The 15,559-nt window shown below is 47.2% G+C and overlaps 1 protein-coding gene across 1 annotated transcript in view; it reads right to left on the bottom strand.

Annotated features, from left to right (window-relative positions):
• Positions 1 to 15,559, bottom strand: part of RPH3AL (rabphilin 3A like (without C2 domains)) — a gene marked incomplete at its 3' end in the record, with an annotated part of 80,319 nt that overhangs the window by 41,145 nt on the left and 23,615 nt on the right. Inside the window, exon 4 of the mRNA XM_084237855.1 lies at positions 10,011 to 10,097. Within this exon, the coding sequence (XP_084093981.1) occupies positions 10,011 to 10,097 (87 nt within the window). The remainder of the gene's footprint in view (positions 1 to 10,010; positions 10,098 to 15,559) is intronic.

The raw sequence follows: 15,559 nt of genomic DNA, 5'->3' as shown, positions 1-15,559 counted from the left end.
CACTTTCTATGTGCAAAGCACCACAGGAAACAGTAAATGTTGGCACAGCCCCACCTCCACTGAGTTATAATCAGGATGTGGCATGGAAATGGGGAAGGCAAAGCGAATGCTGAACAGAGAAGAACACTCTAATTGTATTAATCAGCTTTCAATTACTTACAAATTGGTCTTTACCACTTTCCAGCTGATAACCTGTATCCTCAAAGCAGCCTTCTTACTCCAAAGGTGTGTTTTACAAGCTGAAGAAATGACTTCTAAAATCCTTGGGGCTCTAGATTCCAATTCACTTCTCCAACTGATTACAATATAACTTTGAGTGAGTCACTGTTTTTTGTTACAATGGACAGGGCTTAAAGGCTACACAATGTATGAAAAGAACTTCCAGCTGGCAATGTGTATTTGGAAGCCCCTGCTGCAGTCCCTCCCAAGCTCTCATTAACCCACCCATTAAAGCATGTGGAAAAGGACACGCAAAAGCCAAAGCAGGAAGGATCTCAGAGTCAATCTGCGTTCAGCTTCCCTGGCCCCCCAAACATGTATGTGAATGGGTCGCAATAAAGTGTGTCACTGACCCACCTGGGCTGCCTGGCAGAGGTGAGGATGCAGAGTCTGTAGCTCCAGGGGAGCCTTCCTAGCATAGCATGTTTGCGGGTTCCCAGTGCTACAAAGGGGCTACTGTTCCTCCTCCAAGTATGTCTTTGCTCATGGGAGACAGACTTCCAGAAAATAACCAGGCAGGCGTGGGAAGGACCTGGCAATGGCCAACTATATCTTGGAAGGTGTATTTCTGTTAAGTTAATCTAGGCAGTAGGGGAGCAGAGAGAGGCAGGAAAAGCCAAGGAAGTAGCAGTTTCTATGCCCTTCCTAGTTCTGATGGCCCAGTGGGTCGGGTCACGGGAGAGTTGAATGTGTCTCCTCTGTGGAGAACTTAACAGACCAAATCCTGGACAAAGAAAAGGCCGAGAGGTGCACAGGGCTGCCTCTGGTGAGCCCTGGGTCTGTAGCACTCACACCATCTAAAGACCGATGAATTAGAGGGGTGAGGGCAGGAGCTGGGGAAATCTACCATACAAGTGAGGAGAGCATACATCATTCTAGAGACTAAAAATGAAAAATCCCTTAAAATGTTCAGTATAGGTGAATGTGGCATTCTGGGTTTCAACAAAAATTTGAAAATTATTAGGTGTCTTGGAAAGATGAAAGAAAACACCCTCTATGAAAAGGAGCCAAACAGAAAATGGCAAAAGGAGGAAAATAATGGAAAACTTCAGGGCCTCCATGGTGGCACAAGGGGTTAAGTCTCAGCACTATGAAGCAATCTGCAGCCACTGTAGCACAAGTTTGATCCCAACCAGGGAGCTACCCACATGGCGCAGCAGATCTCTCCTGTCTCGCCCACTGCTCCCCTCAGCAGTGTATTTCAGTAGTTCTGCCTGTTCTGCTTCCCACTCTGTCTCTGGTGAATCCTCTCATCGGCCCCTCCCCCCATACCTCTGGCCTACATCCCAGTTCTTGTATATATAAATAAATCTTTTTTAAAAAATGGAAAACTGCAGAGAAAGGGAAGGAAAGAGCAGAATCAAAACTTAGGTTGGAGAGGCAGGAAAGTGCAAAATTGACAACATGGAAAACTAAATTGCCTGGAAAGGGAACTCTCATATACGGCTCACAGGAGCATGACCAGGTACCACCATTCTGGTGGGTGACTGGGAACTGCCCAATGAAGCTGAACATGGGCACACCCTGTGGCTCACCAGAAGCCCTCCTAGGTGTGATTTCTGGAGAAATTTGTACATGTGCTCCAGGAGATATAAGTGGTTACATCAGAAATATTCACTATAGCAAAAGAACTGGTAATAATTACATGATCAGTGATAGATGGATAAATAGGTATTTTTCATCGTATGTATTCTTCATAACAGAATACACTAGCAATCTGAATGAATACAGTCACAGGTGTCAATAGGAGTGAATTTCAAAATCAAATAAAAGAAGGGATGCACAGAAAAACATCTATAATGCCACCATGTTTCGGTTACAAACATGGCAAAGCTAAAGCTGGCAATGGTCTATTCTTGACCTGGGTGGTGGGTGGTGTCTGTTGTATTATGGTTTACAAAACTGCACACAAACATTTTTTTTTCTTTTCTTTTTTTTTAATTTTTATATTCCCCATACAATTGCAACCCCCAATTTTGACCCCAATCCTTCCTTCCCCCCCCAAAAGTGTGTCTCTGGTTCATAGTTGTTTGTTGATTTTGATTTTTTTCTTTCTTATATTCTTTTTTTTTTCCTAAAGATTTATTTATTTATTTATTTATTTATTTATTTATTTATTTATTTATTTATTTATTTATACAAGCACTGGGTACAGTCAGAAGCACGGGAGGGTGAGAGAATTCACCAGAGCCAGAGCGGGGAGCAGAGCAGGCAGAAGGACCGAAGCACACTGCTGAGGGGAGCAGCGGGTGGCAGGAGAGGTCTGCGCGCCATGCGGGACCCTCCTCCAGTGGCCGGGGAGCAGCCGGGGATGGAACCTGCGCCGCAGAGGACGCGGGCAGCTTCGCAACCCAGCGCTCAACTGCTGCACCAACGGGGAGGCCCACTTATAGTTATTCTTTTTCCTGCTCCCTTATTTAGGTTTTCTAGATTCCTGTTATGAGTGAGACCATCCGGTATTTTTCTTTTTCTTTCTGGCTTATTTCGCTGAGCATGATCCCTTCCAGCTCCATCCATGTTGCTGCAAATTGCATGTGTTTATCTTTTTTGAATGCTGAGTAATATTCCATGGTGTATATGTACCACAGCTTCTTGATCCAGTCATCTATTTTGGGGCATTTGGGTTGTTTCCAAAGCTTAGCTATTATAAATTGTGCTGCTATAAACATAGGGGTGCAGGTGCTCTTTGGAATTAATGTTTCTGTGTCCTTTGGGTAAACACCTAGGAGTGGAATTGCTGGATCATATGGAAGCTCTAACTTTAGTAGGTTGAGGAATCTCCACACAGCTTTCCATAGTGGTTGGACCAGTTTGCACTCCCACCAGCAGTGCAGGAGAGTTCCTTTCTCTCCACATCCTCGCCAACATTTGTTGTTGCTAGTTTTTTTAATATGTGCCATTTTCCCTGGTGTGAGATGGTATCTCATTGTAGTTTTGATTTGCATTTCCCTGATTGCAAGTGACGTTGAACATTTTTTCATATGCCTGGTGGCCATTTGTATTTCCTCTTTGGAGAAGTGTCTTTTTAGCTCTTCTGCCCATTTTTTGACTGGATTGTTTTCTTTGTTTTTGTTGAGTCTCATCAGCTCTTTGTAGATTTTTGTGATCAGTCCTTTATTGTTGGTGTTGGGTGCTAAAATTTTCTCCCAGTTGGTGGGATTTCTCTTTGTTTTGGTTATTGTCTCTTTTGCTGTGCAGAAGCTCTTTAATTTGATGTAGTCCCAGCTGTTGATCTTTGCCTTCACTATCACTGCTTTGATGATGCGTCTGTAAAGATGTCTTTGAGGTGCATGTCATGTAGTCTTTCACCTATATTTCCTTCTATATATTTTATGGTTTCAGGTCTCATGTCTAGTTCTTTTGCACACAAACATTTTTGAAGATTCTTTTCTCTTTAGGCCATTTACCCACATACATGCACCAAGAGAAAATACAGGAAGCCACCAACGTGAGACCAAAAAAAAAATGTTTAAAGGAATTGAAAACGACTTAGTAGAAGACAACGAATACAGAACACAGAGAGTGGAAATGCAACCTTCAGATTAAAAGTATTCCCAAGAAGACATCTGACTAGGCTGGGAACAAAGCAATAAACAAAGACATAATTGAAATGCTTTCCTGAATCAAAGATTCAAATATGTTTGTTCGAGACAAAAATCAATGAAAAAGACTGATATCTACCCAGAAAAATGTTTAGTTAAAAAAAACCCCAATATCAAGTTATTTACCACTTGATATTGTAAATACAAGCGTAAGCTCGGCTTCAGACTGCATCATGTCTCTATTGCCTTGAAAATTGCTTTCAGTTGTGCATTCGGCCTTCTCATCCTGCCTCCTCTTTCTCTCACCTCTGATTTCATTGGCTTCAGATACCTGCACTCTAAACTGCCTCCTCCAAATTGTCCTTGGTTCCAAGTTTCTCCGGGGTGCTTCAGATGTGCCCAATGTGCTATTAAGTGTCATCCACCGAGGGCTGTTTCACTCCCTTTTGTGTTTCTTTACATCTCCAACACATGTCAAAGTTACCCATTTGCCAGCAAGGAAGCCAGGAAAATGTCTAAAGCATGTGTCCATTCACAGAAGGAATGGAAATGGTGTGGAAGAAAATGGGAAACCAAAGGCTGACATAACAACGTATTGGAAAAAAAAGGCCAGTAGCTAATCAGGTAGAGTGTGGTGCCAGATGGTCAGAGAACCACCATTCATGACATTCCATATGGTGGAGTCAGAGCCGGTATTTCAGGCTGCTGGGAGAGCCGACCAGGCATCGAAAATTTAAAAAAAAAAAAAAAAATCACCGAGCAGCAAAAGATAGGGATGTAGCTGTGAAATGGGAACAAGGTTTATTGCTCTAAACAATTACTGAAGTACAGCAGGTCCTTGATTAACTTCATTCCCTTCAATGTGTTTTCATTATAACATGGATGAGAAAAAGATATATGAGGACCCAGTTTCATTATATGTCATTTATCTTAAAATTGCAGTTTCTGAGAGCCTATTGACAAGGTTACTTTAAGTGATGACTTACTAGAGTGCTCAAATGAGTTTCTAAATTTAACAACAATTTTTATTTCTAGAAATGAAAATGATTCATTTGGTTCTTTCAAATTTGCTAATTCTTTTTTCAAAGGTCTGGTTTGTTCAGTTTGGTTTCCACACCTTCTCTCTTTTAAAATTAACATTCATTTCATAGTTTCCTTATTTATTTTCTTTAGATTTATTTATTTATTTTTAATTTATACAAGAGCTGGGGTACAGGCCAGAGGTGTGGGGGTGAGAGGATTCACCAGAGACAGAGTGGGGAACAGAACAGGCAGACGGACCGAAAGCACTGCTGAAGGGAGCAGCGGGAGAGACAGGCAAGGTCTGCTGTGTCATGTGGGATTCTCGCTGGCCGGCCGGGATTGAATCCGCACTGCAGAGGCTGCGGACAGCTTCACAGTGCTGTGCTCAACCCGCTGCGCCACTGGGAAGGCCCATAGTTTCCTTACTATAGCTTGTTCCTGGTGCACCAGTTCACCTAGTTGTTACCTCTGCCCACTCTCCCTCTTGGTGGCTCTTTTCACAATTGTTCTAAGAAGACAACAGAGGCAAAGGCCATAGAATTTTGAGTGAGAAAGAGTCCAATCAATTGGCGCAAGGGGTTAAGCACCGCACTATGAAGCAATTTGCAGCCTCTGCAGCACTAGTTCAATCCCCAGCCGGCCAGGGAGCAACCACATGGTGCAGCAGACCTCTCCTGACTCGCCCGCTGCTCCCCTCAGCAGTGTACTTGAGTCACTCTGTTCTGTTCTGTTCTCCACTCTGTCTCTGGTGAATCCTCTCACCTCATGCATCTCTAGGCCTGTCCCCAGCTCTTGTATGCATAAATAAATAAATCTTAAAAAAAAAAAAAAGAAGAGGGGATACAAACACTGATGCTTCTTTTTCTTTTCTAAGAATCCATTCTTAGGATATATTCTAAAATATGCCCGCAGATATATATATATTGTGGTTATTAAAAAGAGGGAAACATGGAATCATTTTAGATACAATAGCAGAATATCCATATGGCAGAATTTATAAAGGGTTATTGATGACACTAAGAACTACTGTGACATATGAAACCTAGATTCAATAATATAAAGAGACATGGAAAAAAGATTGGAAGTAAACATGACAAAACATTAGCCGTGGTTGTTCCTGGGTGAAGATGATGGATTTGAAGGTATGTTTCTCTCTGGTTTTCTGGGCATTGTAAATTTCTATGGACTATTCTCCCATAGTCCATATTAGTTTTATGTCAGAAGAGACTAAAATGTATGCTTTTAAAAATGAAAACTTTTAAGGGTGACAATAGTCAAGAAATATCTTGGGTAATATTAAATACAAAAATGCATACACCATGATAGTGACTCTGACATTATCGTCTACAATTTATTCTCAACACAGTAGCCAGAGTATCTTTTTAAAAGATTGAGAGGGGTGTACAGATCATGTCACTCCTTTACTCAAGACATTCCAAGACCTCCTCATTTCCCTCTGAGTAAAAGCCGAAGTTCTTACAGGGGTCTACAAGGACCAACACAGTCTGCCCACATCTCCGACCTCCTCTCCCGACCCTGACTTTGCTCCCGTCAGAGTAATCTCCTTGCTGTTCATTCCTCATACCAAAAAGCACACCTACCTCAGGGCCTTTGCATTTACTGTGCCCTCTACTTGGGATGCTTTCTGTCCCAAAAGTCACAGAGTGTGTTTCTGATCTCTGCACAAATGTCATTTTATCAGTGAGCGCGTCCCTGACCCTCACATATAATAGTAACTACCCCTTGCACCCCTTCTCCTCCCTTTACCTTGAGTACTTTAACAGAAATTGTGACAAGGCAGATTTACTTTACTGTTTATGATCTCCTTTCAGCAAGAAGTGAGACTGTAAAGTCTCACAAACAGAGCGGCTGAAGCTCTCACCACTGCACTGCTGAAGAGCACCAAACAGGTGGCATGCCAACCTGACAGCCCCAGGGACTCACTCCAGAAAAACTACTTTCAAGTATAGCTAGAGATGATGGAAGTGAAGTGTCAAAAGGAAAGAAGATAAGAGTGTTTGGGCAGAGTGGAATAAGAGTTTCTATCAGAAAACTCAAGTTCTTCCATCAGGATGTGGCTTTTGCTGCAGGGCAGAATTCCAAATTTTATCACAGACTCAGAACCAGCTATATGTGACATTTTAAATGCTCTTTTTATTTAGCTCTCTGCTGTGATTAGATATTTTTCTAAAAACAAAAACAATAAATTAGGAAACCAGTCACCCACCTTACCACTCCCCCACCTCCAAAATAGGCAGGAAAACGCATCAACTGGGTTTGGTATCCCCAGGTACTCAGACTCAGACACACATACTTTCATGGGTCATCCATCCTACTGAAGGCCTACTGAAGGCCCAGTCTACCTGGTGCTGCAGAGGGGGAACGCAGCCTTCCTGATCTTACTAAGTTTTATCAGTCTCTGGAAATTCAAGGACAAACTGATAGCACAATGCACAGTCTCATATTCTTAGCCTTAAAAAAGATAAGAAAATTCATGCTAAGCTATTTTGGACTTTTCTGGGCACTGGAGTGCTCTGGAGATTAGGAGGGGCTGGTGGTGGACCCTGCACGTGGTAGTTCAGGACTACAAAGGAGTGTGAGGGTGACTGGTGGTGGGGCCCAACAGGGCAGCTCCCTCCGCAGCCCTCCAGTTAATTATTAAGTTTGCTAAATTCATCTCTCCTCCATCTACCTTCTTTTACTTGACAGCGCCTACATCTCTGTCCTCCTACAGCTTAGCTGTGACTGGCATTTTATCCTGCTAAGGTGTCTCCCACAGATACTGTGTTAAGGAATTTCCTCTCTCAGGATATCTGCATCTTAAAAGGGACCTCCTGAAGACCAGAAGGACCTCAAGGTCAAAAGGGGGGTTTTCTGGCTGAGCGAGAGGGAGGGAGGCCTCTAATAGCTATGGAGTGCCTATTCTATGCCAGACATTTTGTCCACTTTAAGGGTCTTGCTGAATCCTTACAGCATCTCTACGAAATAGGTATTTCATTTCCATTTTTTTTTCCAGATTATTCTTTTTTTTTTATAGAGGCATTTTTTTAAAAATTTATTTGTTTGTTTGTTTGTTTCTGTTTATACATGCGCTGGGTACAGTCAGAAGCGCAGGAGGGTGAGAGAATTCACCAGAGCCAGAGCGGGGAGCAGAGCAGGCAGACTGACAAAATACAATGCTGAAGGGAGCAGTGGGCACAGCAGGAGAGGTCTGCGTGCCATGTGGGACCCTCCTCCGGTGGCCGGAGAGCAGCCAGGGATGGAACCTGCGCCGCAGAGGCCACAGACAGCTTCGCAACCCAGCGCTCAACCGCTGCGCAACCGGGGAGGCCCTCATTTCCATTTTGGGCAAGGATGAGAAGTTCACACTTTAGGTATCCACTGGGTTCCCAAGATACCGCAGTGAAAGATGAAAACATTCGAAAATGACAAGTAAACTTATCTGTGCTCAAAAACTATATATCAGTGGATAAGATACTCAAAAAACTTTTTATTTTGAAGGGCTGAGGAGCCACTGAAGATGGGAGCTAGTAAAGGGATTTCCCAAGGAGTATAAAAAAAGTAGATACTGCCCCCACACCCCACCCCCGTCTCCTACCCCCCACCCCCAGACCAGCACCTCTGGTGAGGCTGAACGTGAATACTAAAAGGAGCGGGCAGCTGGAAGCAAGCAGCCTGCCAGGACCTGGTCAGGCTGCCCACGGCTTCCGCGCTGGGCTGTGGGAACAGCCCCATTGTCACTGCCAAGCAGCTCATCACTAGCCCAGGCGTACCTGGCTCTGCACTTTGGGACTCAGGACCTGGGTGAAGGTGATGGAAAAATATCCCTCATCAAGGGCAGGGGGTGGAGGTGAGGAGCAGGGAGAGGAAGAAAGAAACTCACTCCCACTCAAAGTGAGCATCCAAACCCCAATTCTAAATACCCGAGGAAAGCTGATGCTAAGAGAGACAAGCGACACAACCAACAGCTGGGAGTAGTCTCAGGTTGGGTGAAGAGGCAGTGCTGAAGACTTTACCCAGAAAGATATGGCGGGAGCAGCTGGGAGCTCAGAGGGTGGATTGGGAGGCTCTACAATGTATGCGGCGCCAAGGAATGGCGGGAGAGCAACAGTCAGTGATAGCATGGCTGAGGATTTTCTGTAACAGCGCTTATTTTATGGATGCTCATATTAAAATGTACACACAGTATCGAGCAAGATGAAGATTAAAAAAAAAATCCCTATCTGCAGTGTGAGACACTTGCTCTCTCTTCCGGCTCATTTGTTCAAGAACCCTGTAATATGTCGCTGCCCAGAGCCCAGCGTGCTGCTCTGTCTGGGCTCTGCTTCTGGTCCAGGTATAGTGAGGAAAGGTGGGTTTTGGGTTAGCAGATTCAGGTTCATGCCCCCTTCCCCATCTGTTACTGCCTCATAGTCCTCACTGAGCCTCAATTTCTTTTTTTTTTTAAATAAAGATTTATTTATTTATTTATACAAGCACTGGGTACAGTCAGAAGCACGGGAGGGCGAGAGAATCCACCAGAGCCAGAGCGGGGAACAGAACAGGAAGAAGGACTGAAGCACACTGCTGAGGGGAGCAGCGGGCGGCAGGAGAGGTCTGTGCGCCATGTGGGACCCTCGCCCAGTGGCCGGGGATCGAACTGGCACTGCAGAGGCTGCGGGCAGCTTCCCAACCCAGTGCTCAACCACTGAGCCACTGCGGAGGCCCAAGAGCCTCAATTTCTTTGCCTAGAATGAGGTCAGAACTAAAATACTAGAACCTTAGCAGCAGAAGGGACTTTGGGAGTGGCTTCAGCACAGCAGAATATGCTACACCTGATTCCTCAACAACCCGGCCAGCTAGCTTGGTGCCCACAGGTTACCCAACCTCCCGCGTTTCCATTTCCCCATCAGTGAAAGAGGATATTAATAGCCCCCTCCGGTGGGGTTGCTGAGGGTGAAATAAATTCATACATGTAAAGAGCTTAGCATGGTGCAGGCACACATCCAGTGGGAGGGAATTCCCACTAACACTCCACACCCTGGCCATAACAGAGAGAACCAGCCCACTGCCGCCTCCGCACTGTGAAAACAGTCGAGTCAGTGGGCTGCCCCAGACCACCCTTCTCCCTGGCTACCCGGTAGGTCATCCCTGACCTCCAGAGATCCCCTCCCACTGAGCAAACATGAACTTCCCCAAATGCATCACCCCCATTCCACCCCCACGCTGTTGCCTTGGGCACCCTACCTCTCTCTGCTCACTGCAGATCTTACACAGCCACAGGGGCCGCTTCTGGCCAGGGGAGGCCTCGATTCCACATTTGGTGCAGACTTTCTGCAAGAGAGAGGACATGGGAAAGTAAATATTTCAGCCGCCTTCCTTTTGCTTGAGGGGCTGGGAAAACAATAACTAGGTACTCTCTGGCATCATCCTAGGGGATGACTGTTTTGCTTCAGGCTAGAAGACAACCCAAAGGGCACGATGATCTAAAACCTATAGTTTTGGCCCACACACAGATCTTATGATGCAGGCTCACCCCCACAATTACATTCTGTTAGGATCACAGCTGCATCATGTTCAGTAGCAAAGGACTGGAAACAACCCAAAGGCCTAAGACCAGAGGAAGATTCAGGCAAACTTAGCAGAATATGATATGGCCTAACATAGTGTGTGTGGATCCCTGGAAATATGGGTGGAAAATGATGTTATTCAACAAAGAAGACATTGCCATGCAAAAAACTCGCATATGTGCCTGACAAGGTGAGATGACATAGTGAGAAACACCAGTCAGAGTAGGAGCACTCGATTTATGCCAAGCCCCTTCAGTTAGCCACCCCCGGAGTGCTACTGTACAAGCATTAGGCCCATTTTACAGGTGCAGAAGCAAGGGAGAAGTGTGAGAATCTGCCCAAGTTCACACACAAGCAACGGACTCAGGTGTGACCGCAGACGTGGTTATAGCATTTTCTCCAGACACTTCCATAGCCAGAATCTAGTTTTGGCACTGTTTTTCTTCTACAGAATTGCTTAAGCTCCTGCGTGTAAATACATATTTTGCTTCCCTGAAATGCACAGCCACACACGGTGGTGGGAAAGGTCAGATGAAATGCAGCCGGAGGCAGAGGGGGACGAGCTGCCCCTAAGGTTTGTCCCCCATAACCCAGGCAGTCTGATTCAGCAACAGCGTGTCCTCCTCAGAGAACTGTCACATCAGCTAATCAATCTTCCTGCTATGCAGAGGCGGTACGAACCCTGCAGGGCTGGGGGTTCTCTCCCACCCTCCTCCCGACCCCCTAAGGGGAGGCTAGATTTGTTGCTTGGCCTTTTCTGCAGGCTGCCAAGTGAGCAAGGAGCACACCTCTCAGAGGAGAGGGAAATGTCACCAACTTGGCTTTCCAGAGCATGTCGTCACCACCTGATTGGGCGGCTGAGCCCAGTGAGGAAGGTGGCAGGGAGCCAGCTCAAGGCAGAAGGGAAACGGATACATTCATGGGGGTATGCATTAGCTACCATCCAACACTCAGCTATGAGAAATGTCATTTTTCTTTAATTTCTCCAAATAAAATGTAATCTGCTCCCATCACCCGTCTCTCTGGGTTGATAGGAAGTCCATCCCCATCACAATTAGGGCCTTTCCCCAGCTCTTGTGCATGTCCCAGGTTTGGGGTATTCGGCTGTCATGGTCCCTTGGAGGAGAAAAGGGCTGACCACTCCTGTGCCAGGCTGGGGCTCAGCCTCTCCAGGGCCAGCAGCCTGTCCTCCCGGAGCAGTCACTCCTGACTGGTCCAGTGTGGGGTAGGAGATGGGGGTGGTGTGGAGGGGGCAGTATCTACTTTTTTTAAACTCCTTGGGAAATCCCTTTACTAGCTCCCCACTAGAGATATCTTGCTCTCTCCCTCTCACTGACCCCAACCTTCTACCTCTAGGATAGGGTCCCCTGTAAGCCCACAAGGTGGGCCTCAAGAACCACCCATGCGCTTTTCCTCTCTGGAGTAGAGAGGAAGGAATCACTGAAGCCAGTTCACTGCTTTTCTTGCTAATTCCCACTATCCCCTGTAAATGCTGTGTGTGAAAAAAGGGTGGCTGTCTCAGAGAGGTGAGACTTTCCTGCGGCAAGTTCTACATGCTTACAGATCTTGATGACAGCTTGCCCTCTAAACACAGAGAGCTCTGTCCCCTATGAGATGATGGAGCTGGTTATGAAGAAGGGACAAAGCCCCATTTATTGACCAAGTGTGTGTCAGGCACTGTGACCCTACCAACAAAGAATGAAGTAGGTGGGTCGCAGATTAAGAAATTGGGGCTCAGTGATGTTAAAGATGGCTTGAGGTCCCAAAACCAGTTAGTGATGGTCAGGATGCAGGAGGCTCCCTTCTTTCACGCCTTGGGAGAGCTGGATCATGCCCTCCCTGCCCAGGTGCCAAGCCGATGCTCACGGTGCTCAGGAAGCTGGCTGAGGTCTTTGGGAATGTGGCTGATTTCAACATGAAAGACCCTGGGACAAGGTTTTGCTGTTGGGGGTGCAGCTGCACATGCTCGTCAGGTCCATGATACCAATTCTTCCAGAAACTCTTTGGGTTGGGGAATCTGGCTCTGCCCTCTGTGCTACTTCAAAGAGGGAAGGAAAGAGGTTTCCAGCTCCAGACAGGGAGCCTGGTCCAGTGGTCTTCCCACCGATACGCCTCGGCTTCCCCACAGCCTGCCCTCCCTCTTTGTGGCATTCCTGCCCCACAGATTCAGCCAAGAGGTGTGTGTAGGGGGGTAAGACTCTGTCCATCTTCATCTGCTTAGGCCGCTATGAACAAAAGGCATAGGCTATTCAGGGGTTTAAACAACAGAGGCCTGTGTCCCACAGTTCTGAAGGCTGCAAGTCCCAGGTCAGGGTGCAGCCTGGCCCGGTTCTTGGTGAGGGTCCTTTACAGACAGCTGCGCCCCCACTGGAGAGCATGAGCTCTCTGCTAAAAAGAGTACCAGTCCCGTTGAGGAGCACCATGCTCATGATCTCATTTAAGCCTAATGACCTCCCAAAGGCTTCACCTCCAAATACCATTCAGGGCGGTGAGGGCTTTAACGTATTGTTGGGAGGAGGGACAAAGAACAAGAAATTGGGTGCCTTCCTCTGCTTCTACACAGAGGGAGCCCCAGCAAGGGGCACTTCATCAGCTATCTCGACCATGGAATTCCACTTCACACCATCCTGTACTGTCACCAATTTTATGTCCCAGAAACACTGTTCTGAGTCCATTCAGAGGCAGCACAGCTTGGTGTTCGGGGCACAGGCTTTGGAGTGAGTCAGGCCTGGGAGGGCCCTCGGACAAGCTTCTCAAAGCCCCGATCAGATGTCCTCATCTGTAAAGTGGGAGTCTATCCCGAGATACACAGAAAAACAACGATGTGTTAGAAGCACTTGTATATGCCAGTGGTGATTATTACTGGCCACACCTTGTGCTCTGTTCTAAAACCCTGCATGATTGTCCCGTATCATCTAAGTCATCAACTGCAGGTGGCTATTTAAGCTGAAGTTAGTTAGAATTACATAAAAGGAAAATCTCAGTTCCTCGCTCACACTAACCACATTGTAAGTACGCAATAGCCTCATACCAGGGCTGCTGACTATTGTACCGGCTGGCACGGAAACGGCACACCTCCACCATTGCGGGAAGTTCTGGTGGACGGTGCCGGGTGGAGGACCCAGCCCTCCTTTGGGCGCTTTAGGACTCGCCGAAGGTTTCAGAGTCTGTTCTCCCACAGCGCCCTCCCTCCCCCAAAACGCCCTACTTCCGAGACTGAGGTGCTCCCTCGCCAGCCTGCTTTGTTCCACCCACCCCATCTGATCTCACCCACCCTCTGAGCTGCTGATTCTGTAGTCATTGCCCACTGTGTGCCCACGGCCCTGGGTTGGGAGGCTGGGGCCCAGGCCTCAGGTGTGCCCAGCGAGGAACCGCATGTTTGGTCACAGAGCAGCCTGCCAAGTCTGAGGGGGTGCCTGGCGACATCATAGGCCTAGTCTTTAAGCGAGGTTTGGCGAATGGGCATCCACATACCTTGATAAGCATGCCTGATTATCTGGACATCTATGCTGTTGTGGGACAGAAAAAGCTAGGAGAGAATGCAGAAAAACCATGTCCTGTCTTCTACCTACAGACCATGGGACACAGAACCAGTGAGCCTGGGGATAGGAGTGGGGTCCAGTCACCTTCCAGAGGCTGGGTCAAAGGTCTCAGGGTCAAAGGTTGGCCCCCAACTTCCTAAGGGCGTTTGAAATGTCCTAAACATTCCCTTTACCCCTTGCCCTGTGGGGGCTGTGAGGCATGAGGAGGTGGTCTGACAGGACACTCCAGCCCTGGCCCTACCATCCTGTTTTCAGGCTATAAGCCATCACTGGTGAAATCCACGGTCAGTTCCCACCATCAGCCAGTCATCTTCATGCACCTGCTGGCTGGGGATTGAGGCCAGCAAAATGATAACATGTTCTAGTTCAAATAATACGTAATTGCAGCTCTATTTAGATCAGTAAGACAATAATGAACCTTTCCTCCTTATGGGCTTGGTCGGTGTTCCTAGGTTCCATTAAAGAAAATTAAGCAGGTGGTAATTAAAAAGCCAGTAAGAGAGAGGGTGAGCCAGTTGTGGCATCAGCTTGGTGCAGCAGGAACATGGAGTGTCGATCGGAACACCCCTGGGGTCTAAAGCTGCCACTTGCTGCCCTGTCTGGCGTGGGTTTCCACTGAGCCCTTGCTCTGGGCGAGCGAGTGCAGGTTTTCCAGGCTTGGCTGTCTCATGCTTCCTGCAGCCTGGAAGTGTGTCTAAGCATTAAACAAGCCAAGTCTGGCTTCTGGGCCTGACTCGGAGCAGAAGTGACAAAACTCCGGGCCCTCGGCCCACACGTGCGCTCTCCTCCCTCCATGCGTTTCTTGTACAAATGTTCATCCCAGCCCAGGAACCTGAGGAAGGGGTGGCTCAGGGTTTCCCACGGGACATAGGCTTTGGGGCGGAGGATAGCAGTCTACCATTTGGAAGTAAATTGGGACTTGTTGCTCACCTCTGAGCCTTATTTCTTCATTTGTAAAATGGTGACAACAGGTAGTTTCAGGCCACAGGTGGGAGGATCAAGAGAGATGACTTACGAAAAGTGGCTCAAACAGAGCTAGCACAGTACATGGAAAACACTGGACAAGCACCCCGGTCCTTCCCCACAAGTCTGACTGCATGAAGGATGCCAGTGCCCATCAGTTATCAAACAGAATCACCCCTGATCCTCAAGCTCCCTCATTCCCACCCTAATAATCCAACTCCAAGACTCTCATTCTCATACTGTCAGTTCCTCTCCATCATCTACCTCGATCCGCGCCACCCTCTCCAGAGCCTGGTATCCTTCTCACCACTCTTTCCATTTGGCCATTTTCCAATTAGTTCCCTACACAGCAGCCAAAGATTCAAATCTAATCATGTCATTCTCCCATCCCTGACAGCTGAAAAGCCTGCAGAAGCTCCCTCCTGCTCTCTGGATGAAGACCACCCCCTTTCATGGGATGTGGAACGCCTGCTCAGCCTGGACCCTGCTGGCCTCAGCTTGCACTCCACTCCCCGCATCGCTCTGCAGTTTCTGAGTCCCAGCAGTGTTGGTCTGCCTTCAGTCTCTGGTCCTCATGCTACTTCTCCTGCCACAGGACCTTTGCACGTGCCACTCCCTTTGTCTAGGATGCAATGACCACATTCTCCTCATTAATCCTCCTTATGCATCTTTCAGAATTCAGCAAAAATACCAAGGAAGCTTTTTCTGAATTCCTATCCAA

This window comes from Talpa europaea, assembly GCF_964194135.1.
Source record: "Talpa europaea genome assembly, chromosome: 7".
NCBI classification, from domain to species: Eukaryota; Metazoa; Chordata; class Mammalia; order Eulipotyphla; family Talpidae; genus Talpa; species Talpa europaea.
Note: the sequence above shows the minus strand (reverse complement) of the source record. Positions and strands in the feature narration are given on the sequence as shown.